At 52.9% G+C, this 24,103-nt stretch overlaps 9 protein-coding genes across 9 annotated transcripts; 4 read left to right on the top strand and 5 right to left on the bottom strand.

Annotated features, from left to right (window-relative positions):
• Positions 1-897: 897 nt before the first annotated feature.
• On the top strand, positions 898-2,097 carry AYL99_01839 (hypothetical protein; the record flags this gene model as incomplete). Its single annotated transcript, XM_018833355.1, has 1 exon — positions 898-2,097. The coding sequence occupies one exon, from the start codon at positions 898-900 to the stop codon at positions 2,095-2,097; it is 1,200 nt and encodes a 399-aa protein (XP_018695979.1).
• A 932-nt stretch (positions 2,098-3,029) lies between these two features.
• AYL99_01840 (hypothetical protein) lies at positions 3,030-4,289 on the bottom strand (the record flags this gene model as incomplete). The annotated part of the gene is made up of 1 exon (XM_018833356.1): positions 3,030-4,289. The coding sequence occupies one exon, from the start codon at positions 4,287-4,289 to the stop codon at positions 3,030-3,032; it is 1,260 nt and encodes a 419-aa protein (XP_018695980.1).
• Positions 4,290-5,413: 1,124 nt separating this feature from the next.
• Positions 5,414-6,277, bottom strand: AYL99_01841 (hypothetical protein; the record flags this gene model as incomplete). The annotated part of the gene is made up of 2 exons (XM_018833357.1): positions 5,414-5,626; positions 5,684-6,277. The coding sequence occupies 2 exons, from the start codon at positions 6,275-6,277 to the stop codon at positions 5,414-5,416; spliced, it is 807 nt and encodes a 268-aa protein (XP_018695981.1).
• A 1,837-nt stretch (positions 6,278-8,114) lies between these two features.
• Positions 8,115-10,005, bottom strand: AYL99_01842 (hypothetical protein; the record flags this gene model as incomplete). Its single annotated transcript, XM_018833358.1, has 7 exons — positions 8,115-8,231; positions 8,291-8,508; positions 8,558-8,876; positions 8,928-9,450; positions 9,505-9,729; positions 9,783-9,859; positions 9,913-10,005. 7 exons carry the CDS (start codon positions 10,003-10,005, stop codon positions 8,115-8,117), a joined length of 1,572 nt encoding a protein of 523 aa, XP_018695982.1.
• Positions 10,006-11,043: 1,038 nt separating this feature from the next.
• AYL99_01843 (hypothetical protein) lies at positions 11,044-13,023 on the bottom strand (the record flags this gene model as incomplete). Its single annotated transcript, XM_018833359.1, has 1 exon — positions 11,044-13,023. The coding sequence occupies one exon, from the start codon at positions 13,021-13,023 to the stop codon at positions 11,044-11,046; it is 1,980 nt and encodes a 659-aa protein (XP_018695983.1).
• Positions 13,024-13,611: 588 nt separating this feature from the next.
• Positions 13,612-14,615, bottom strand: AYL99_01844 (hypothetical protein; the record flags this gene model as incomplete). The annotated part of the gene is made up of 4 exons (XM_018833360.1): positions 13,612-14,232; positions 14,288-14,398; positions 14,456-14,562; positions 14,612-14,615. The coding sequence occupies 4 exons, from the start codon at positions 14,613-14,615 to the stop codon at positions 13,612-13,614; spliced, it is 843 nt and encodes a 280-aa protein (XP_018695984.1).
• A 324-nt stretch (positions 14,616-14,939) lies between these two features.
• Positions 14,940-17,738, top strand: AYL99_01845 (hypothetical protein; the record flags this gene model as incomplete). Its single annotated transcript, XM_018833361.1, has 1 exon — positions 14,940-17,738. The coding sequence occupies one exon, from the start codon at positions 14,940-14,942 to the stop codon at positions 17,736-17,738; it is 2,799 nt and encodes a 932-aa protein (XP_018695985.1).
• A 682-nt stretch (positions 17,739-18,420) lies between these two features.
• On the top strand, positions 18,421-19,197 carry AYL99_01846 (hypothetical protein; the record flags this gene model as incomplete). Its single annotated transcript, XM_018833362.1, has 1 exon — positions 18,421-19,197. One exon carries the CDS (start codon positions 18,421-18,423, stop codon positions 19,195-19,197), a length of 777 nt encoding a protein of 258 aa, XP_018695986.1.
• A 1,808-nt stretch (positions 19,198-21,005) lies between these two features.
• On the top strand, positions 21,006-22,760 carry AYL99_01847 (hypothetical protein; the record flags this gene model as incomplete). The annotated part of the gene is made up of 1 exon (XM_018833363.1): positions 21,006-22,760. One exon carries the CDS (start codon positions 21,006-21,008, stop codon positions 22,758-22,760), a length of 1,755 nt encoding a protein of 584 aa, XP_018695987.1.
• Positions 22,761-24,103: the final 1,343 nt, after the last annotated feature.

Here is a 24,103-nt window from a genome sequence, read left to right on the forward strand (position 1 = left end):
CTAGTAATAGTACCTCGTTGAGCTGAACGAAAAGTCAAAAGGGGGAGTGTGTGTGTGATGAAGCCATGGTGAAACGCGCCCCTTACTTCGGCTTGACGAGGCTGTGACCAAGTTGAGACGGTGGATGGTGATGGTGTTTCTGGCCCATGCGATAGGATCAAGCTGTCCACCAATGGCTGGGCATATCACATTCGGAGGGGAGGAAAGGGACTGACATGGTTCGCCGTACCAGGTAGACATATAATAGTATGCGCTCCTATCATGGACGATTCACAATCCCCCGGTATCAACGGGGTGATGGGGTCTTCGGATTTTTGGAAACATGAGGACATAATGAGATTTTCTTCGTGTAGCCCAACCCTTCTGCACTTTCATTGTCATAGGAATGAAATACTTCATTGCTTGAGTCAACATGGCGCCATCTCAGACTGCCTTTCTTGACTCAAAACCGGCATCACCCAGCCCTCTTTCCGAGCTTCTTGAAGAGGTGGCACGTAGTGAATAGCTCAATGGCTAAAAATGAGGGAGAGTTCCTTCTAGAGGACCAAGTCTTAGCTATAAGCTTGATATAATATGTGACCTAGAATGAAAAGTGAGAAAGAATGTGGTCGGCCTTGTAAAGACGTCTTTAAAGCGGCAAGCGGCGGCGAGGGGAATGTGATCGATCCCTTGACTCTCCCAACTTGAACTTCTTACCTCACGCTCTGGATCGAGACCTCGCTCGTTCATCGACGCCCAACACGACTAACAACTGCATTATCCTGCACCTCCTCCTTTCGTACCCTAGATATCCCCTTCAAATAGCATCTCCGTTGCCGTCTCTCGCCCATGCCCATGACCTCATCCTGAGCCTAGATCTTGCGACTCCTCCCCGCCTGCAAGTACCATCGAACCATAATGGCTCCCTCTCCTACGATCCGGCGCCTCCTCAAAGAGACTGCAGAACTCTCATCCCCTTCTTCGAATCCTAACCCCGCCTTCTTCGCAGCCCCGGTCTCCGATGCCGACCTACACGAATGGCATTTCACCCTCCTGGGACCTCCCTCGCCTGCCCCTTACGCCGGGGGGATGTACCACGGGCGCATCACGCTGCCGGCCACATACCCGCTGAAACCTCCGAATTTCCGATTCCTGACCCCGTCGGGAAGGTTCGAGGTGAACCGCGAGATTTGTCTGAGCATCTCTGGGTTTCACGAAGAGACGTGGATGCCTGCCTGGGGTGTGCGAACCGCACTGACGGCGCTGCGGACGTTCATGGCGGAAAAGGGCTCGGCAGGCCAGGTTGGAGGCTTGGAGGCCCCCGTGGACGTGAGGAAGAGACTTGCCAAGGAGAGCCGGAGTTGGAAATGTGAGGCGTGCAAGAAAACGAACGAGACCATTATGCGCGAGTGGTGGGACATCTGTCGGGAAGCAGGGGTCAATGTCTCGGCAGAGGAGGATCTGGGCTTAGAGAGTCTGCCGGAAGGGATGACGCTCGAGACGCGAGATCCTAATGCACAGTCTAAGGCTTCTACCAAAAATGGAGTGGAAGCTAATGCACAGGAAGACTCGAAGGTGACGACAACAGTACCACAAGAGCGGCAGCAGCAGCAACCACACCCTTCTACACCATCCACATCGGCGCCGGTGCCACCCTCCCAGCAACCTCCGCCTCGCTCGTCATCATCTCACTCGTCAAGATCGAACTCGACCAACCTCACCCGACCGGCGAGCCAAAGATGTATCCCGATGGTCCCCACCCCCTCAGCAGAAGCAGCCCAAGCCTCCGCCGAAGCTGTGCTCACGCCGGGTGACTTTGTTCAACCTCCCAATGGCTCAACAACATCCAACACCGGTTCCTCTACGACGACACATCAACGGCCGTTCTTCACGGGGCTGCACAACGCCCCACTAGCCGCCGCAAATGCGGCAATTGCACAGAGCGGACGGCCTTTGACTCTCCAGCGGGATCGGGAGCCGACTATCACAATCGACCGGGCCATTGCGGGCGTGTTTCTGGCTCTGTGTCTGATGGTCCTGAAGAAGATCTTCTACCCGGCTGGGGGCCCCGGGAGCCGGTATAATGGCATGGATGAGTTTTATTTGCAGCGGGAGTAGGTCCTCTGCCCTGGCTCATCGTTTAGTGCGATTGAAGCCATGCTATGGATCCCACGGACTGGGGGCTTCGATAAAATGCGGGGATCCTGCGTGGTTTGGTTTGGGTTGGTTTGAGGATTGGGCTATGATCACGATGGGATGGGATGTTTTATTATGGAATTTCAACAGAAGCCCTTTGGGATGAGGGGACGTGAGGGAGCTTGTGTCTAGGTCCATCTCCCAGAGCTTTGGTCTTTCGAGCAAGCGAGTGAACATGCGTACAAGCGAGCAACCACCGAGTAGAGACGCTCAGGGTGGGTCCCCATGCCAGGCCTCAGCCTAGCTACCCAGATCCTACAATTTGATTGATACCTATAGATGTAAGAGTGTACTGTATGCATGACTTTGTGCATGCGAGAGAGAAAAGGAAACATTCCTTTCCCCTCCTGTATCCTGTAGCCCGTATCCCTTTCAAATATTGAACCCCTTTGGAACGATCCATAGCAACTTTGTTTTATTTCACTTCAGTTTTTGCCTTGTGGTTAGCAGGGCAGAGCAGAGCAGAAAGAACGCTGTCTATACCTGCATCAATAAACTCGCATCCTATGCAACCCAATCCTATCCTATCCTATCCAAGCCAGTTCAGCTCAGTTCTCAATCTGATCTGATTCAACCCATTCCTGCAATGCGCCCCTCCCCCGGTGATCGGCCGTATGATACATAGACATAACCCGGATGGACAGACAGACAGACAGACAGACGGAGAGGGCCATGGTCGGTGCATGACATGCATGCAATCTACGCATGTACACCATGAAGGGGGGGGTTGTTTGTCTCTATGCATGTTTGTATCCAAAGGGGGAATCGAACCAACCAACCGATCGTCGACTCATTCAAGTCCTGTACGGACCAGCGTTTCCCGAATAGATACATATATACACAAAGATGAATCATCATCGCCCTCTGCCGGCACGGTTCCTTCGGACCCAGCCCCTTTCCGCATCATCGTCGTTGCCTGTAATGTCGTATCCAATATCTGAGTCGCTGTCTTCGTCGTCGCCACTGCTGACCTCAAAGGCCTCATCCTGGTCGAAGTCTCTCCGTTGTCTTCTCTTGGTCTGATCGGCTGCTGCTATCGAGAATGACGCATTCATTGGGTTGGGAGGGAGATGCTTCATGGACATGGCACTGCGGGAGTACAGGTCCTCGTCCCTATCACCAGCAGTCTCGTGGCTTTCGCCCAAGTTGATGGTGTAATCACGGTCTCGATCTCGCTCGTACTCTTGATATCCATAGCCACGATCGCCTCTGCCGTTAGAAGGAGGATCATGATCCATCATCGCCACTAATCTCTGCTCTTTCCTCCGCACCGCTTCTTCTTGCGCCGCCATCCATTTCGGGCTGACTTCCCACCGCCATCCGTCACCCGTGGTATTACATATTGGAAAGGGCCAGAGAAACCAATTCGGGCCAAATAAATGGCTCAGATTCCGACGCCAGCCCAGATCGAATGCATTGGGCATTTTCTCGGACTCTTGCTCATCCAGATATTGAGTATATCTCTCCCGCTCGCGGGCAGCCTCCATGTGGGTGTAGGTATTTCGCAACGCACGAACGGCTGGTGTGTCGTTGAAAGGGTTATCGTGTTGGTGGCCAGGATCGGCGGACAGATCCGGACCTCGAGAATAAGGGTTCTCACGACGTGTCGTGTTGTAGACACTCGGGACGGGCGACGTATGTTCTTCACCTTCCTCGTACCGTGAAGCCCCTGGGACAGCATTGGCGTTCCACTCGAGAAACTGCTCACCAGCACGCTGCAACCTCCCCGCAACACCTTCAGAGCTGCGTCTGCTGTGGTTCAGCTGCTGCTCCTGGCGATTTCGTTCCACGAGAGTCCTGACACCGCTCAAGTATCTCGTCTTCTCAAGTCTCTCGATGGTCGTTTGCCCCTTGGTGCAGAGATATATATGCCAACTGGTGAACGCACTCAGTACCAGACCGATGATTCCGGCAATAACGGAAAGGAGGATGATGTTGATGGGGGCGACTTCGTCGAGATAGCCACTTTGCTCGAACAGCTCCTTCCACATCCACCAGGCGGCATTGAAAAAGCAGACCCAGCAGAACAGAGACGTATAGATGAGAAAGAGGACAAATGCCTTGTAGTTCCGCAACCCCAGGCAGGTGGACAGCCACGGGCAGTGATGGTCCATCTTCAAGACGCATCTTTTACAAGTAGAGCAGTGATGTGTCCGATCGGGCTTGGGTGTATGACACTTTTTGCAGAACCTCGGCGCTCCGGTCGAGGACACGGTGATGCTTTGGATCTGAGCCCCATTGGCAGGCGGTTCATGAGTGGGAAGCATCGAGTATCTCCCCTGACTGCCGTTCGAGGACTTGGCAGGAGATTTTAAGGGCGAGCCCGGATCGGTAAAGGCGGCCACCGTGTATGACCAGCACGCCAGCGCGTAGAGGACGATTCCCAACAACGAAATGGCTTGTATCAACCACCACACATGTTCTGACCTGTGAGACCCGAGGCCGATCGAGGCTACCACCCATACAGCCCATGTTGATATACTATACACAAAAGCGAGAGGGAAGAATGTGGCTATGGCGCAGCACGCCCGCTCGCATGTTCGGGCACATGATCGTAATCGACGGCGCGAAGGAGTTGGGGGAGGTGAGGGAGAAGGACTCGAGTAGCTGGGCATGGGAAGAGGCGAGACGAAGGAGATCTATATGGGACGCTGATTGAGGGAGTCGTGGCCGTGTATTATCCACTCAGGCAGTCGTATCCATTGTCGCTGACGAGGGGGTCATCTCGAAGCAGTCGACTGCATGGTGACGGCGATGAAGTGAGGTAAGGTAAGGTGTTCGTTATCCAAAGACGTAAACTCATGAAACTAGAAAGGGAAAAAGAAAAAAGAATGAATTTGGGGCCTCTCTTTGGAATACAAGGCGTAATAGGTGATGCGTCTAACAAGTACCGTGCCGTGTGTTCACACTGAGAAACAAAAGGTTGTGAACCGGCGCAGTTTGAGATTCGAGATTCTGACGGCGGAAGTGACGTGATCACATGGCTCCCACACATCAGTCTTGGCCACCACCTTCGTCTTCGTCTTCGTCTTCATCTTCATCTTGGTATTATTTACAGAATAGTTTGGGCAGTGCAGATCTTGCATTTGTGTATCTAAACGAGCGTGGCAATAGTTGGATATTCCGTGTCAGTTCTTCCTGTCTCTCGTCCCCCCACAGCCCTGCCTCCGCCCTTGTGCCTCATCACTCCTCCTACGGACCTCATCATTGTTCTTTGTACTCAGCACGTTGCCCATATTCAGCCTGACTTCACTGGCCCAGTGTTGGCACTCTCCCCCTTATTCTTCTCCGGATCAATGGGCTCCCTCACCATGACATCCATCCTCAGCTCCTTGCCCGCAGCACGTTGCAAGTAGATGTGCTTGCGCAACTCAAAGCCCAACTTGCCGTAGATGATGATGTTGATGTCGTGCGAGCTCTCCAGATAACAGGGGATCCCATCGGCATCGGCCTGTTTGTGCGTTAGCATGTCAATCAGGGAAATCAATTCCCGACGGGTAACCAGTACCATCTTCGTGACATATTCGATCAGCTTGCGGGCATAACCACGCCCACGTGCCGCGGGTTTGGTTCCGATATAGTTCAGATACCAGGAGTTGTTGTCCCGGTCGCCCAAGATCTCCTGCTTGGTATGGTGCAACAGGGGCAGGAATTCGTCGAAGAATCGCACCTTACCCTCCTTAGACAGCTTCCAGCTCAATCGCCACATGCCGCTGCGGAGGATGGTGAACCAATCGTCGATGTTCTTACCCGGCGGCAGCCACAAAGCAACACAGTCAAAGTCCTCACCGACGGTCAAGACCAGTCCTTGGAGACAATGGGCATAGGTGACGTACTCCATGGAGGCTTTGTGCAGTTCGAAGCGCTCCTCTTCCGTCATGTCCATGCGGTCCGGGGTGTCGATGGCGTAGCGGACGATGTTGTCGAGTCGAAACGCCTCGGCCAGGCAGGCAGCGGCCTGTTTGTACTCGTGCGGAGCGACGACGCGGACTTGATCCTTGTTCGGAACGGTCGGGGTGACCTTTGCAGCAGCGGTCGGAGTCGGTTTCTCGTGGACGATCGCAGCGTCCAGCATGGGGACGGCAGCACTAGGAAGAGCCATACTGAAAGAGTTTGGATTTAGCAGCTTCTAGTTTGGGACTCTCTCTTTTGCTTTTCCCTTTATGGGTCCTTTCCTTTACTTTAGTCGAAAGGTCAAACATGGTCGGTCAACCTACTCTTTGATCAACCTCGATCAAGGGGTCTTGTAGAAATGCCCGTATGCTCGGAACAGAGCTGAGCAGTAGAGACAGTGTCGCTTCTAAATGGGAAGCGGAGGCTAGGGCAAGATGTGCGTATATCAACCGACATCAGCGTACGATACGTCTGAGGGTTAAACTTTGCAGGAGAAAGGCAGAGACGAAGAGCTAGGAGACAGCAGTATAGATAGTTCTGTTGGAGCTCGCGGGTTGCACGAAGCGTTTGATGCGTGTGGCACGACGGGTCGGTGGTGGTCGAACTGAGGATCGAGCGTGGGAGCTGTGCTAACGTTGTGTAGCTTCAAGGTCACGACAGGCAACTGATATGTCGAAGTCGACACTTCAGTGATCTTGTACGAGGCCTCGAGGCTGGAGAGGAAAGCAGAAATGGGCGGAAGTGTCCCCTGGGGAGGTGGGTGGGAGTTTATCAACCTGTCAAAAGATTAGAGATGCCACCCAGGATGCGAGGCAAGGTTCCTGGGTGCCACTTGGCGGAAAGGATGTGGTGAGAAGCCAATCGCCAGGGTAGGACAAGTCGCAGGTGAGTATTCGTGGGCGAGGACGGTTGAAGCCGACGTAATTCAGTCAGCTCCCCCGGCACCAACGGGCTCGTCGGATTGCTGGAATCCACGACGACAATGGACACTCCCCACGCTATTGTTTGTTGGATTGCAGCCAGCTGGTTCACATCAGCAGCGGTGGACGTCCAACTTCTCCCTTTTTTCGGCACAACTCTGCACGGTGCTTTGTATCAGCTCCACCCTGCAAATAGTGAATGGAGGACAAAGGACATCAGCGAGAGGAGAAGGGTCACGGGGTCCCACGCATAGACATGCTCCTTGAGGTATAGGCAGGAAAATGGGTTGCAGACCAAGTGAGGCGAAACTTGGGGGCCGTCCAGGGGGCATGATTGGCTCATCTCCTGGTTCCCTTTTGATCCGAGAGAACACTGTGCAAGACATGAGTGGTCGGCATGCGTGGGATATCTGTACGGTCTGATCTTTTCCGTAAGTGCGCCCTTGTGACCAAGACTTCGACGGAGAAGAAAAGGGTTTACACCGAGAGCTGTGTCGGGGTAGGGCGAGGGAAGCTTTGCGCGTATCGAGTACACTAACCTGGAACCTTTCAGGAGCTGGCCTTCTCACAAAGAACAAGACCGTAGAGTGGGCAGTGTGATGCCCAGGAGGAGCGGACACCACAACAACGACCCAGCTGGGCCGTTTTTCCGATCGAGCAAGCCAGGAGAATATGGGAACAGCGGGAGCCCACCGCTATTGCCAGAGATAAGGCAATCTCCTTTCCATAACAAATAGATATATCCTTCGATAGTGAGCTGCCGTGCTTATATATTCTAATGTATATAAGATAGTCTTGGCACAATGGTGGAGGTGAAAGTCGGCACTGATACTGGCTAATATCTAGATATAGGTCCTCTATGTTGCGGTGCTTGATCATTTTGCATGATCCATGATGGCAACAGATCATATAAAATATGGTTGCTGACGGGATGGAAGGTGTGTAGCGATCGAGCAACCCGGTGCATCTGGATACTGTTCGGAGCTTGTCACGTCAGATAAGGGCATGACCTCTGCATGTTCGAAAAGTGAATGACTTGAGGGCTGTTGAGATTCAACTCCAGGGTCCAGGTCGATGTTGAGTGAATGGGGCCAATGTTCATTGCGACCGTCCATGTTGCTTGCCTCACTTCACCTCGACGTGGATGGCCTCGACATCGTGCTTATGGGCAGCCACTCCGACATCCTCGATTCCGCTAAAGTCGGTCATTCCGAACAACTCATCCATTCGCTCCAAAGAGATCTGTGCGCATTGTTAGCATCCAGCAGCCGAGAAACACATCGTGACCGTTCTCCACTTACCCCTTTGGTCTCTGGCACCAGGAAGTATGCTCCAATGGCGATGGTGAAGCAGAAGCAGCCGTATATAAAGTAGGTACCGTAGCCGCCTGCACCCACAGTATCCAGCATCACGGGAGTGGCTCGAGCAACAGCCAGGTTAAACACCCATTGTGTCGCCGCAGCATACGATACGATCAATCCTCGGAGTCGTTGAGTGCTGATTTCGGACGAATAGATCCCTGCGGAGAAGGTGAGTATCATCCATCATATGCGAGTCATAAGACTTACAACAAACAGGCCCCCAGCCAAATTGGAAAGCTGCCGCGTAGAGATAGACCATGACCAACGCAGCGTAACCCGCACCCGATATGGGAGCACCTTTCTTGGGAGGATCAAATCGGACGAAGAAGCCTAGATAGAACATGCAGAACCACATGAATAGCCCTGTCCAGACGAGTGACCATCTGCGCCCGAGAGTGTCGGCCAGAAAGGTAATGAAGATGGCGCAGGAGCCCATTTTCACGATGCCATAGACCCCGGTTGCAAACAGGCTCTGTGTGTTCCCGGTGACGCCCAAATCAGTGAAGATAGTTGGCGCATAGTAGTTCTGCAACTGTGTTAGCAGGCCAACGTCATACTGGACAGCGTAAACACCTACGATGGCATTAGTTCCAGTCCACTGTTGAGCGGTCATCAGTGCGATCGCCATGATCGATCGCCTGCGATTTCCAGGAATCGTCCACGCCTCCTTTGTCAACGCCCAATAACTGTTGCCTGCGGCACGGCCCCTCTCGGCCTCCAGCTGAGTCTGCATTTCGAGGAGTTCGGCTTGGACGTACGGGTGCGTGGGCGGTAGATTTCGAACTTTGCCGAGAACCCTGGAAGCCTCGTCCCAGTTGTCTTGTGACGCAAGCCACCGAGGACTCTCAGGACAGAATAGTATGCAAACAAAGAGGAGCAACGGAGGCAGGGATTGCATCGACAACGGGACTATCCAGGTGGCATGGCCTTTCAAATGGAGCAGACTGCCGTAGTTGATGAAAAATGCTACCATGGCACCCATGGTTTCGAAAAGCTGATAGAACCCGACAAGGAGACCTCGAATGCCACGGGGAGCATTCTCAGCGACGTAGGTAGGTGCCACCATGGTGGCTCCACCAAGTCCCAGCCCTTCAACGAATCTGATATTGTCAGTTACCAGCTCCTACCAAGGATTTTCTTAATTGGCAACGTACCGCCCAATGTAGAAGCAGGATAAATGGCCATACGACAGAGCCTGAAGGAGGCCACCGACAAAAGCGAAGGATGCAACCGTGTAGATGGTAATCTTGCGACCCCATTTGTCGGCCAATGGATTGGCGGCGAGCGCACCAAGAATGGCGCCTGCTTGCATGACTGATACCAAGTTGGCCGAGAGATTGGACTGGGCGATTTTCGACTTGTGTGTGATTCCGAATTCACTTGGAGCCGGTTAGTCGCCATCATTGCAAGTTGTTGGGAGGTAGGTCTATACTCTTTAAAATCCGGCAGCGTCAACACTCCGCCGATGATACCAATATCCATGCCAAAGAGTGTTCCTCCAAAACACGCCTGTTTGATCTCAGTGCAAATCTTTTCAACTGGGTGCGGCGGCCACGACTTACGGCTGCTGCCAACGCGAAAACTCTCCAGTTGTACACCTCCGGAGGGTCCAACTTGACCGCATCATTGTGCACGATCCTTCTGAGGAATGACATGTCGGCCGAGTACAGAGAGCGCTCTGGAGAGTCCAACAAGGTGAACAGTTAAGGCTGGAGAGCAGGACGAGCGAGGTGGTGCGACGGCCAAGTCATTAAATGCAACCATCGATCGGCCTTCTCATGCTGCCACATGCTGGACAAGGATTCTGTTGAAGCGAAGGGACAGTGTCGATTCATTGCCGTGTCAGCAGATCTCCATCTCCCCTTGGGGAGACGAACATGGGGCAGACACAATGGATCTTTGCACCGAACGTCGCCCAGACAGGAATGATAGAGGCCGGACATTTGCCAGATGTCGAATAGTTCAGCCGTTGGAACACCACTTAGTCGCACGCACCAGTCTGAATGAAGACAAGATGTGCAAAGCATCAACAAGCATTGGACGTAGCATGGTAGGGTGCCCGTCCCTGTTGTAACGTTCTGTCGCCTCTCAAAATGAGCAGTCCATGTCTTGGTTTCATTCAACTGCGGGGAAAAGCTGTGCTCGTCTCTAGGAGTGGTCGGTGTTTTCAGGCTGAAATCGAGCTTGGTGAAGATGGGGAAAGCCGGGGAGCCGGGGGGAATCCGGCACCTTTCATCAGGCTCAATCTCTAGAAGACATTGAAGTGGAGGTTGACTCTCCACCTGGGGTACGGGAGAACGACGTGGACGACAATCCGTCCGCAGATCATGGGTAAATTGATAGATAAATAGCCATGGTTGGGGGGGGGGGGGGCAAAAGCAAGGGGAGGAGGGTATTTGTCCATCAGCTCCACCGCTCTTCGGTACAATCTTTCACCGAACATATATCGTCCAATCTGTTTGGTAACAGCTTTCCTTTAGCGATGGAAGCTGGCTGTCAATCTGTCGGAGATCCGGGCGACTTCGCCATCCTGGTTTCTTGTAGAACAGAGGAGGGTCCATGCGTGTCCAGCTCGGCAACTATCCCTTTGAGCTGCCAGCTGCCAGAAACAGGGCAGCAAGGACCGCCTCATTCAGCAGCTGGCGGGTCAACATCATGTAGGAGTGCTAAGAAGGCTCCAAAGATGAGACCGCCTAGACCATCCTGCTTCTCAGCCAGTCTGGGATCTGTGGTCGCCGCATCCAGCCCTGTTGCCACTTCTGTCGATAATCTGCAACACTTGATGGCAAGGCAAACACGCCAGCTGCCATCCAAACATCTGCATTCGCAGGTATATCCATCACCAGGGTGGGTAGGACTGATCTGCTTTCCATCAGGTTACTGTTCGCATCTTCGTCCAATACGCGACCAGCACGGGCTTCGCGTTGGTGCAGCTCAACAATACCAACAGCACCGCCCCGCGTTACAGCCACCGCTTCGCTGTTGTGTGCCTGTCTTCCTTCGGTTTTATCTGTTTCCATCTGTTGTAACTCGCGCTCATCCTTCTGCGAGACGCCGTTCAGTGCAAAGGCGCCTTCACTCGTCCTCAGGGCTCTCCTGCCTGTCGTGATATGGTGTACCCGGAGATGCCAATTGGGTGCGGCGTCCGTGGGAGGAAGCAGGTAGGTCTCAACATTTATGTCTGCCCACGGTCTCCATTCAGAAATCAACACTGGGGTGTCGTCCATAGTCTCCAGCCTGGCATTGAGTGGTTTCCTCCGAACCTTCCACGTCTCACCGTCATCGTCAGAGACCGCGAGGACGTTGTCTCCTCCGATGGCCTCCACAAAGTAGCCGCCCGTGGGAACCGAATACCCAAATGCCGTGCTGTACGCAAACTTTCCGTACTTGCTTTCCGCGGCCCTCATTGGGTAGTGACACATCTGTCCCGAAGACAAGAGAAACGTATGCCCTCCTTTTCTCACCATGATGTGTTTGGGGTGCATTAGTGCCACAATCTGCGGTATTGAATCGGAGGGATATGGTTCTTCTTGACACTGCCAAAATCCATGAGACTCAGGCAAGGCCAATGCTGCAAACGAGAGCATGAACCAGTAGGTCGAGCCAGGTGAGTTATAGTTCTCGGATATAAACTGGTTGGGATACCCATAGCCGATGGTCAATATCCCGGATCCATTGAGAATGTCTTTTTGCTGAGACCAGTAGCCTAGATTCCGGAGGAGAATGCCCTTGACCACTCCCCAGCTGAGAGGTGGCTCGAGTTCTAGGTCTGCAAAAGCGACAGCTGCCCAGAATCCGGCCATTGCGAAACGATAGGTGAGTGATCGGCCAAAGGTCATTGCTCGGCCTAGGACAGTCAGGAACAGAGCTGTATCTGCATAGAATGTGGTGTCCTTACCTTGCTCGTCAAAGTAGTGAAGGAAATCCTTTGCGTACATTCTCGCCCGATGCCTGTATACTTCTGCTCTTTTCTGATCCCGATCACCATTTAACTTTGCATACAACAACTGAAGATACTGAATCGCGAACGAGCCAGAGTAATAGTCCATCTGAAGCGTGTCAGGTGGGCCGTCGTTGCTCCAGCCACCAGAAAGATGAAAGGTGTCGAGATGGTCGAGGTCAGCTTCGAGTCGTTCAGCATCGTACTCTGCTCCATTCTTCATCAATGCCAGATTCGCAAAAACACGAAACCATAGCCAATTGGTATTTGGCATCTCTTTCTTGTTGATATCCAGCCACCTGCGGACATTCTCGCGCTCTTTCTCGTTGAGTGGCTTCCAGAAGTGGTCCGGGGCAACACAAAGAGCAAACCCGAGAGGGCACATTTCGACCATTCTTTGATCCAAATCCTTCGACCAGCCCCAAAATTCCGGATGATCGGGGTTTGTGCCATTCCTTATGCCTTCCAGCCAAAAGTCAGAGCCTTCAAACGACTCACCACTAGCAAGCAAGGCTCCAAGACCCCACATGGGCCGTGTAAAGCCTTCGAGCTGGGCGCCTGCTTCATCGTACCGGGTTGCCGTAGCTCCAAGTCGCAGCCTCGTCTTGCCAGGAGAAAAGAAAGGCAAAAGGGGGTTCAGGAGTGATTTGCATGCTTGCACAACGTCAGATCGGGATGCGAGGGGGCTATTCAAGGAAGTAAAGAAGGGTGATGGTGATGTCCCAGCTGCCATGGTCCTTGACTCTGGCGGCTGCTTCAAGGAGATGAGCTGGATCAGGTCTATTGATGCCGTCTATCCGAATGCACCGAATACCAGATGAACCTCGAACGCTTGGAGCCAAATAGAGCTGTGGTTCGCTGCGCTTATATTCATTGAACAGTTGGGATGCTGGAGCCTTGCTGTTGAAAGACAACTTACAATATGATGTCGCACCAGACGGCGTCGCATTCTCTACCGGCTTCATACCGTTGCGACCCAGATATCGAGACCTCAGACGCTGGAATTTAGCCGTAGAGCAGAAGATGCATGTTGTCAGTGGATACGTGGGGCAGTCATGGGCGCCCTGCAGGTTGGAGTCAATCGTCCATCTCTCCGAGTTCCACGTAACACCGCCATAGGCTATGTTGCCCGTACTGTTCAATACTCGTACATTGATCATGCCATTGGCTTACATTCATGAACTCCTTCAGCTGCTACCCATTGACGTAGAATTGCCATGTCTCATATCCATGTACAGTACACTGTCGCGTTGGTATCCTTTTCCACGCCGCCGCAAGCCGGCCAGTCCGTTTCCCAGTGAAATCTCGGCCTCTTTCTGTTTCACCCGTCCAGAACTGCCCAGGTATTGTCGTCGACGGTCGTGAAAATCTTACCGGCGGCAACAAGTTCTTCGGCGCCCTTGTACACATCACTCGTTGATAAGCCCATTGCAGAAGCAATCATCTGAACGTGCAAACCCTCGTTGCTTTGCGGCGTGTTCTTCAACGTGGCGAAAATCTTCCGTGCCAGCGGGGAGCAATGGGCTAGCTGGCCGTCTGCGGCAAAATCCTGCCGAGTTCCATTCCCCATCAACCCATTGACCGCTCCGTTTCTCTGCTGTCCGTTCGTCTGCGCGTTCGGGGGAGGTCCTCTCGTGAAGAACAGATGTACGGCCGTTGCTTCGAGCAAGTGATAGTTGATCTCGTTGTAGTCCGTGATAGGTCGAATGATATGTGCTCCAACATGCCTCTTGTTGTTGAATGCCTTCAGTCTTCCCCATACTCGACAATAGCCATCTTCTACCAGCTTGGGTTTATTTGAGTCAACATCCATCTTCTCTGTGTTGTTTGACTCTCCGTCAATCCACTGTTTTGCCTCAATGAGGCCCGTCCCATCGTCGATCTTGTACGTGATGTTTGTCGGCTGGGTGCTTATACTGCGGATTTGGCCGACAAATGTGACCTGCAAGAAAGACTGTTAGCCTCATCTTGTCGGAATCCCCATGAGAACGAATTACCTGGCTGAACGGCTCTCCATCGCACCGAAAATCTGCGTCCGGATGGGGTTGTTCTGCGTCGAGAATTTGTTTGATGGTCATCGGTCGGACAGTATCTTTCCCATAACCTCCCTGGCGAAAAACAGTTAGTCATGTGTACTGAGTCTGGGACCATGGTTAAGGGCATACCTTCCCGGCAGCAGGGCTGCTCTGCGGCTCTCCAGCCACGAAACCGCCACCGTCTGCGGCACCATGGGCGCCGTAAGAGGTTGTATACTGATTGTCGTAGCCGTAATCTGCCAACGTTAGAAAACTTCTCCACTCATCGGGCTTCGTTCAACATACTCATTGTGGTCGCAGTTGAGGGTAATTGAGGCGCTGAGACGTGGTGGGATGAAAGACCTGGAAGGAGAAGCGATTCCAAACGGCGACGCGTTCTCAACGCGTAAAGTGATTTTCGTCACAGCCGGGTTTTGGTGAACCGTAGTCGCCCCTCTACAGACAGACAAATATACGCAAGACGCAAATTGTAAATTTATTGATTTTCGGAGATTTCTTAAGGCGCAGGCAGATCCACACACTGATCCCTCACCCGCACCACGAGAATGGCGCAAACTGCGAGGGAGATTTCTTTCTAACACTAACTGCTGCATGACAGGGCTCAAACCTCGCAATGCCTCCCAGATCGGGCTCCCCTGCCCGCTCAGAGAATGACTTTGACATTGGAAGTGCATTATTCGGAGGTGCTTTTGGAACGGAGCACCAAATCCCAGACAGACAAAATGGAGGCCTACAGGGTGATGACTTGGATGTCATGGCGGAAGACTCCGAGGTTGATGAAGAGGCCATTATCGCCGCTCAACAAGCCGCATCGAATCGCAAAGCTGCCAATCTGAAAGGGAGAACTGTGAAAAAAGGTGGTGGCTTTCAAGCCATGGGTCTCAATGCCAATCTCCTAAAAGCCATAACGAGGAAGGGCTTCTCTGTGCCCACACCTATTCAACGCAAGACAATACCTCTTCTACTCAACGAAAAGGACGTGGTGGGTATGGCGAGGACTGGATCCGGGAAGACCGCTGCCTTCGTCATTCCTATGATTGAAAAGCTGAAGGTACATAGCACAAAAGTCGGGGCCAGGGCTCTGATTTTGTCGCCCTCGAGGGAGTTGGCTTTGCAGACACTACAAGTGGTTAAGGAGCTAGGCAAGGGCACAGACCTCCGATCCATCCTCCTCGTGGGAGGTGACAGCCTGGAGGACCAGTTTTATGCCATGTCTAACAACCCAGACATCATCATCGCGACCCCGGGCAGATTCCTCCATCTCAAGGTCGAAATGAATCTGGATCTCCTGAGCATCAAGTATGTCGTGTTTGATGAGGCGGATCGACTCTTTGAAATGGGGTTTGCAGCCCAACTAACAGAGATTCTTCACGCCTTACCCGCATCAAGGCAAACGCTGCTGTTTTCTGCTACGCTGCCTAAGTCGCTGGTTGAGTTCGCCCGGGCAGGATTACAGGAACCTATGTTGGTCAGGCTTGATGCAGACAGCAAGATATCTCCCGATTTACAAAGCGCATTCTTCACCCTGAAGTCGTCCGAGAAAGAAGGGGCTTTGCTTCATGTCCTCCAAGACATCATCAAAATGCCCACCAGGTCGCAATTGATCACGTCAACCACGACTGCTGGAACAACAAGCAAACCAAACAGCAAGAAGAGGAAACGGCAGGAAACAGAAGAAAACGGTGGCAATTCATCCGGTCCCAACCCCTTTTCAACCATAGTGTTCACTGCGACGAAGCACCACGTTGAATACATCGCAAGCCTGCTCCGTCTGGCTGGCTACGCAGTCTCATATGTCTATGGCTCACTCGACCAAACCGCCAGAAAATCTCAAGTACAGGCTTTTCGAACCGGTCAGACAAACATTCTTGTCGTCACGGATGTCGCAGCCCGGGGTATCGATATCCCGGTGCTCGCCAATGTGATAAACTACGATTTCCCCTCACAACCAAAGATATATGTCCATCGTGTGGGACGAACGGCTCGAGCAGGCCAAAAGGGCTGGAGTTACAGTTTTGTCCGAGATGCCGACGCGCCATATCTACTGGATCTGCAACTATTCCTTGGTCGGACATTGGTCCTTGGCAGAGCAGCAAGCAGTGAGCTTGTTAACTTCGCACAAGATGTCGTGGTGGGTAGTTTTCGGCGGGAAGCAATCCAGTCCAGTTGCGAATGGGTGACAAAATCACTGGAAAGTGATTCCGATCTTTCGGCCCTCCGCAATGTGGCGTTGAAGGGCGAGAAACTATATCAGCGGACCAGGAATTCCGCCTCCTCGGAGAGCGCGAAGAGATCGAAACAACTCGTGTCGTCACCGACCTGGTCTGAGTTGCACGCCTTGTTCAATAATGAAGCCGATGACTTGGAAGTTGAAAGAGAAAAAATGCTTGCACGAGTGGGAGGGTTTCGACCGCAGGAATCGATCTTTGAAATTGGAGCACGGCGTGGCGGGCGAAAGAACAACGAGGACGCGGTGGACGCCATACGCAAAATCCGGTCTGGTTTCGAGAGTAGGAAGCAGAAGGGCGCAGATGCATCCCAAGCGCGGATAGAAGCTGGCGATGACCATGCCGGCCCTCAAACCAAGAATCTAGGTGGTTCGGCAGAACACGACGAGCCGGGCTTCATTGACGAGGGTCACGACGTCGATGACATGTCCGAGGCCTCTTTGAGTGATTTGGAAGTCACTTTTTCTCAACCATACTCTACAAAATCACATACACCAAAGTCGTCCAAGATGCGCAACACGGAGGGAGATTTTCGCGATCCTGAGAACTTCATGTCTTACCTCCCCACTGCTCATGATCTTACCTCTGACCGGGCTTACGGCGTTCACTCTGGTTCCAATACCAATGCAAGCACCAGCTTTGTGGAGTCTGCACGAACAGCCACGATGGATCTCGGTGCGGATGAGTCGTCCAAGACTTTTGGCGAGAACAGAGCGATCATGCGATGGGACAAGAGACATAAAAAGTATGTGAGACGCGACAATGACGAGGATGGATCTAAGACGGGCAAGAGGCTCGTAAGGGGAGAATCCGGAGCCAAGATTGCCGCAAGTTTTAGGAGCGGACGTTTTGAACGGTGGATGAAGGCCAATCGAGTAAAAGGACCGGGAAGAGTCGGTGAGGAGGAGAAATCCTCCAGCGTTCACGCGGACGGCCTGGGCGTTGCTGGTGGACGGGGCAAGAGATTCCAGCATAAATCGCAGAGAACACCGAAACAGCCGGATAAATTGAGAGGGGATTATGAAAAACAAGTCAAAAAGGCCAAGGGTGCGAAAGAGAGAGAAGAGCAAGCGGGTGGTAAGGCCGCAGGGGAGCTGAGAAGTGTCGATCGGATGGTCAAGGAGAGGCGGCTGAAGGAGAAGAGGAGGGAGAAGAATGCTCGACCACGACGAAGGAAGGCATAAAATCGAATAGATACGGCAAGATCAATAACATGGAAGAAGTTGTGATTGACACCCGACACTGACTGACGAATAATGGATTTCTCGACGTGACAACTGTGCCGCCATAGATGACATGTACGAGGCACACAGGGAGTGACCAAAGGCCGGACATACTACCTCTATGTAGGTACCTGGGTTCCTATGGACCTACCTCCCGAGGTTCCATATATTATTACATCCCACGTAAAAGGGGCAAGACAACCTTGCTTGCTGCGTGCTGCGTGCTGCTTGCGTGCCATGCTATGTTGTATGTGTGTATCTCTTGGCGAAATTTGGGAAGCGAGAAACCGTCGACCTGACCTCTTTCTCTTTCAGGGGCAGAACATTCATTTGTACCCTACCCTGCCCAACTCTTCGTTATCCATCTCCCCAATACTGCAAGCAAGCAAGCAAGAAAGCAAGCAATTCACGATACATCTATCTGCCCGGGTGGCTGCCCGGCAGATCTTAGAACCACTGAAAGAACCACTGGAAGACCCTGCGAGCCAAACAAATGCCCGACACGTTGTGATCACGACTGGAGAATTGAGGAATTATTTATTGTTATCGTTATTATTATTATAACAGAACTCAGCCCCAGAGCTAGATTTCAAAAGAATACACACCTACCTCAATTTCAAAACGCACGTCTTCTCCTAAAGCCATGAACCGCAAGCAACGGCGGGCCAAGGAGGCGGCGACGACCACGATCCAAAGCGCGGATGACATCCCAATGGCCAGACCGGAGAGGACCAGTAGGACGGTGACGACACCAGGACACGGCCCAGATGGTAAAGCAACGACGAAGACACTGCTCGAGATCGCCGCTGAGCGACAGGCTCAACTGGCGTCGACAACGTCGTCTGGGGCTGGCTTCAAGGACTTCGACTCACGCCCGATCCAGCCGGAGAATATCGTGCAGGTGAGAATCGGCAAGGGGGGAGAGGTCATCACAGAGTCAGAGTCGGACTCATCGTCGTCGCCGTCCGAGTATCCCTGGCTTGACACGCTGCTGCTTGCGTCGTCCCTTAGCGCCGTGCACTTCACGCTCTCGGTGCTCGCCATGCACCAGTACGCTGAAGAGGTGCGCTTCCGGCCGCTGATCACGCAGACCGTCGTCGTCGCGTTCCCCGCGCTCTCCGTCTTCATCGCTCTATTTCATGGGCACCTCCTCCCGGCGTCGCTCACGAAAGTCCCGGCATCGGTGAAGGACTGGATTGTTGTTCTGCGCTCCCTGATCTACGTGGTCACGGCGAACGTGGCGGGGTGTTATTTAATACACTTGACAAACGACAAGGGGTACTACGCGGTCATGAAAGATGCGCCCGGAGTAGGCACGATCTGGGTCTGGTCGATTCTGGAGATGGGATTGCTTGGGGCACTGGCCGGCGTGGCAGGGCCAGGAATTTATGCTTGGTGGTTTGGGTACGGGATTTGGTGATGATCATCGACCAAGAAAGAGACGTGGTCAACTCCATTGCGGAGGACCAGTTTCGCTCCAAGACGGGTTTGTCAAAATATTTGACATGACATGTCCATTTCCGTGGCCCGGAGAAGGCGGAGAAGCTGAGAAATATTCTCCTCTCCGTGTGACCAACAGCATGTCAAAAGCGTCTTGGCCTGGTGGTAAAAGCTGCAGACGTCCTTCTTGGAACGTGTTTGAGGACCTTCTGGAATCCACCTGGTTATTGGACCGGAAATCACGACATCGTCCCAAGTTATGGAAAAATTGGACGACCACGACCGGGCTGGTCCCCTGGAGTCCCGCCGAGTCCGCGTCTGGACTTCGGGCCGCTCATGGGGCCTTTTTTTGCCCGGGTCTGACTGTGGTCGGAGAAGCCCGATTGTACTGTTGGAGCGAAATATTGAAATTTTCGGTGGTACGAACCAAACAAGTTGGGGCCTCGAGGCCCGAAAACAGCAGTGGCATTGGATTTTCTGGTGGATTCCATCGAGTAATGATGGAGTAATAACGATGAAGTTTCAGCACCGGGAGAACCAACGGATGACCGTCTCCGTCGACACATGGCAAAATTTTCTGCAGCAAGGCGCGTTCACCGGCTAGTATGGCAACATGGTCTGAGTCAGTCGCGCGAATGTCACCTTAATGTGTTTGGCTTCCTCTTTTCTGTACCCAGCTGGGCCATAGTGACTCCTGTTCGTCTGTCACTTTGCGAAAGGCCTCTTCAGGAGGGCCGCGTTATCCGCACATGCTGGGCAAGTTTGCAAATGGTGCGAAGAGGGGATGATGTTCAGGAATCGATCAAGTTTTTTGTCCAACTTTGCGGGGTACAGCAAGTGTGGCGTTTTCTGGGTGCCATTATTGGATCTGGGTGGTCCGGGTACTGGGAAGCGAGTTGGTTGAGGCGATGGCGGTGGCCAGGGGGTCGAGGCGGACCTCGTACGATGTCTTGCGACGGGTACCTAGACCGTAGAAGGTAGTCAGCTGCCCTGTGAATCACAAGGATCGCAGCAGATGGAGAGGAGACTGGCCCAATCGGCACTCAACCTCACCCAACCTACTTGATTGCTTGGTGGAAGAAATCTCCTAAAGAGCAGGTGGTGGTGGTGTCCGCGTCGGCGGTGATGTCAGCTTTGGCTCACGACGAGGGCACCCAGAGGGAACTGGCATGGGAATCTCGAGGTGATCCCAGGCGGTGGACCACAGTCGTACCAACAGTGGCATTGGTGGCATGAGACAGAGGATGAGAGAGAGGAACGTGTTGTCCGGTGCTGCAGTAGTTGCGCTTGACTTTGCCCTGATCGAGTTTCCATTATTCATAGCCCTGCTCTTTTGGTGACCCAGCGCCCAACGCGGCTGAACATACAAAGACGGGCACATCTGGCTCATGACCTGATGGAAAAGAAAAAAATTCTCTCCGTAAGTCTCTCATTCAGTCTTGGGCAATTTCTCTCGCTCTCTCGTCGCCGAATAGTTGTCAGTCTCACATCACAAGACCGCGTCGAAGGAGATTCGAAGACTGCGCCGAACCTGCCCCTGCCCCCTCGAGCCGCCTGCACATCCCCCGGACTTTTTGGCGTCGACAAGACATTTAGAGGCCTCTGGAGTGTCTTTCCTAGTTAAAGGCACCCCTCCCCTGGTGTCCCCCAGCGAACGAACGCCCTTGTACGCCACTACCTCATCCCTCATCCCTCATCCCTCCCCACCCCTGTCCCCCCTCGATCTCGCCTATTCGCGACCTGCGTCACCCACTCACTTTTTTTCTCGAATTCTTAATTCGCAGCATCATGCCATCGCGCATTCAAATTCATCACGGAACCTCAACTTCTCCACGACAGGCCCCCAGTACCGTCAACGACGTGGTCAATGCCCTTCATCGCAAATTGACCGCCAACCACTTCGACATTCCCTCCTCCAACCCTCCGTCTCGGAGACCCTCTTTCTCCATGGATTCTATACTCCACCCCAAGAAAGACAAGAAACACGAGGATCCCAAAGATCGGGACTCGCGAAATCAGAAACGCCTGTCGCTGCCCGGCCGTCATGCCACCAAATCCAAGGACAGAGTGTCGGGTCATTCTCCCCGATTCGCGCCCATTCACCCAGGTCGATTTGAAATGATCATTGAGTCGCCTCCTCTCGTACTATACGGAACTCCGGCCACCTCCACCGGGGCATTACTCTCTGGTCGGTTGAAGCTGCTCATTGACGACCCGACCCGTGAGCTTCGTCTGGACAAATTCGGTATGGTGCTGCGGGCAACCATCACGACCAAGAAGCCTGTTGCGAAAGACTGCAAAGACTGCACCGAGAGGATCGACAACATCAAGCAATGGGTCTTTCTTTCCGAACCAAAGACTTTCTACGCCGACGACGACAACCAATTCCCCTACTCCGTTCTGTTTCCTGGTCATCTTCCTGCATCCACACATTCTTCGTTGGCCTCGATCCAGTACTCCCTCGTGGCCACTGCAACTACTTCTCATGGCGAGAACATTGTCCTGACTCATCCGCTCACCCTTCAGCGCGCCATCCAGCCCGGTCCTGAGAAGTCCAGCATCCGAATTTTCCCGCCGACCAATCTCACTGGCCGTGTTCAACTACCTCCCATCGTGCACCCCATTGGGGTCTTCCCCGTCACCATGTCGATGAGCGGCGTCGTGGAGAAAAGAGCCGAGAGCCAGGTCCGATGGAGGTTGAGGAAGATGGCTTGGCGGATCGAAGAGCACTCCAAGGTCATCTCGACCCCGTGTGCTAAGCATGCTCACAAAGTCAGCGAGGGGAAATCCATTTTGCACTCCGAAACAAGAGTGCTGGGCAATGACGAGCTGAAGAGCGGCTGGAAGACCGACTTCGACACCATTGGAGGCGAAATCACCATGGAGTTCGAAGCGTCTCTCGCGACGAAATCGAGCCACAGGGCCAGTTGCGATGTCGAATCTGCCACGGGCATTGAAGTCAAGCACAACTTGGTGCTCGAGTTGATCGTAGCCGAAGAATTCTGCCCTAACAAGAACCCCTCGTTAGTCACTCCCACCGGTGCCGCGCGTGTGCTGAGAATGCAGTTCGGCTTGATCGTCACCGAACGTGCAGGGATGGGCATCAGCTGGGACGAAGAAATGCCACCGGTCTACGAAGATGTGCCGCCGAGCCCACCGGGCTACGGCAGCTCGGACCGAAACGATGGAGCTTGGGGCGGTGCCGTCATGGAAGACTACCATGGGCCGGAACTCGAGTACGAAGACCTGGAAACTATGCACAATCAGAATCCCCATGGACCTCCATCGCGACGTTCCAGCAACTCAGGTCTCCCTATGCGGGATCGACCTCACCATTTGATGAGAGATAATTCGAGCGGTGAGGGACCGTCGAGGAGATTCAGTCCTGTCCGGAGGCACCTGACGGGTTTGACGAATGACGAGCTGGGAGCAGAACCGCCTCAATATGCTCTGAGAGCGACGAACATGTCTCGAGATAGCCAGCCAAATGCGCCGGTTGAAGACTATGGTGAAGGGACTTCCTCCAGCGCGCAACGCGGATGAAGAAGCCTTGGGAAGGACTAGGACGGAAGCGAATAGACGTCACGACGATCTGTCACTGTTGATTTATCGGAGTGCACCCACTTTCAACTCACGATACGAACGGGAACGAAGCGATACGAATATTTTCATTTTCATCACTTTTGCCGACCTCCTTTTGGGAGGTACATCTTACGGGCGGCTGCTTGATTCTGAACCTTTTTCGACGACAGAAAGCATTGATGATACCCAGCATGGTTCAAGTGTGACAGCGAAGCATTTTCTGATTTGAGGGAAAAAGCAGGTCATGGGCATGGAAGCAGACCTTTTGTGGTTCGGGCAGTTAACTTTTATGGGAGTGATGGGGTTTTCACATTCCTGGGTCTCAACTCTTATTATTCCACCCGTCCTCAGGGCTCCTTGCGAGCGTCTGGCGGAGTAATGTTAGGGGGCTAAAAACAGCTGGTAGCTAGCAGCATCTTTGGGGCTGGAGGAAGATCCCTCGCCCTTTTTTCCCCTCCATTCCAATCGCTTTACATCATTTCGAGATATGCCTTCTGTGGCCTTCTCTCTCTCTCTCTCTCTCTCTCTCTCTCTCTCTCTCTCTCTGTCTGTGTGTCTGTGTGTGTGTGTGCGTGTGTGGGAAAATGTGACGAGGCCGTAGACTCCTATACTAGTAGCGTCACATGCTTGCAAAACTAACATTACAAACTGCATGACGTCGAGCGGAGGCAAATACATAATACTGTATTCAACCTACCCTACCACTACGTACAGTAGTCCTCCTGTATTACCTCATACCGATTGTCTCTGGGCGAGTCATGAAGTAATAATTATCGAGTAGGATACCTACCTACACTGTATGAATGCAAGAAAATCAAGGATAGACATTTTCGCAGTTGATTTTTTAACTTCTGCCACTATGTAATTAAATAGTTAAATAATTTTTTGGTTTTCCTTTTGCGTGTCCCTCCTCCTTGTGCGTTCGGAGAAATAACGCGCCGTTGGAGATCCGGATTCATATTTCCTGGATGACGGCTCGGTCGGGGTGGATGGAGGCGGCGGGCAAAATGTTTTGCGCAGGGTTGAGTTAATCATAATAATTAATCTGGTGGGTACGCAGGTAACAGTGACACTAGGATGGAACTTTCTTCCGGCAGTCTGACATACAGTCCTGTACCGAGTACCCAATGCCACGTATCCCTACCTACCTAACAACAAAGCTGAGTATAGATAGACTGAGGATCTTGTGTAGTAGCCGCCCTGCTTGCACAGCCGAGTGCTGTAGATAGGTAGAAACAAGTACATGGGTGAGGGTGAAGGTTAACCCCGTAGGTACGTACATGGACAGGTACACGGACATTGGC

This window comes from Fonsecaea erecta (genome assembly GCF_001651985.1).
Source record: "Fonsecaea erecta strain CBS 125763 chromosome Unknown Scaff2, whole genome shotgun sequence".
Taxonomy (NCBI): domain Eukaryota; kingdom Fungi; phylum Ascomycota; class Eurotiomycetes; order Chaetothyriales; family Herpotrichiellaceae; genus Fonsecaea; species Fonsecaea erecta.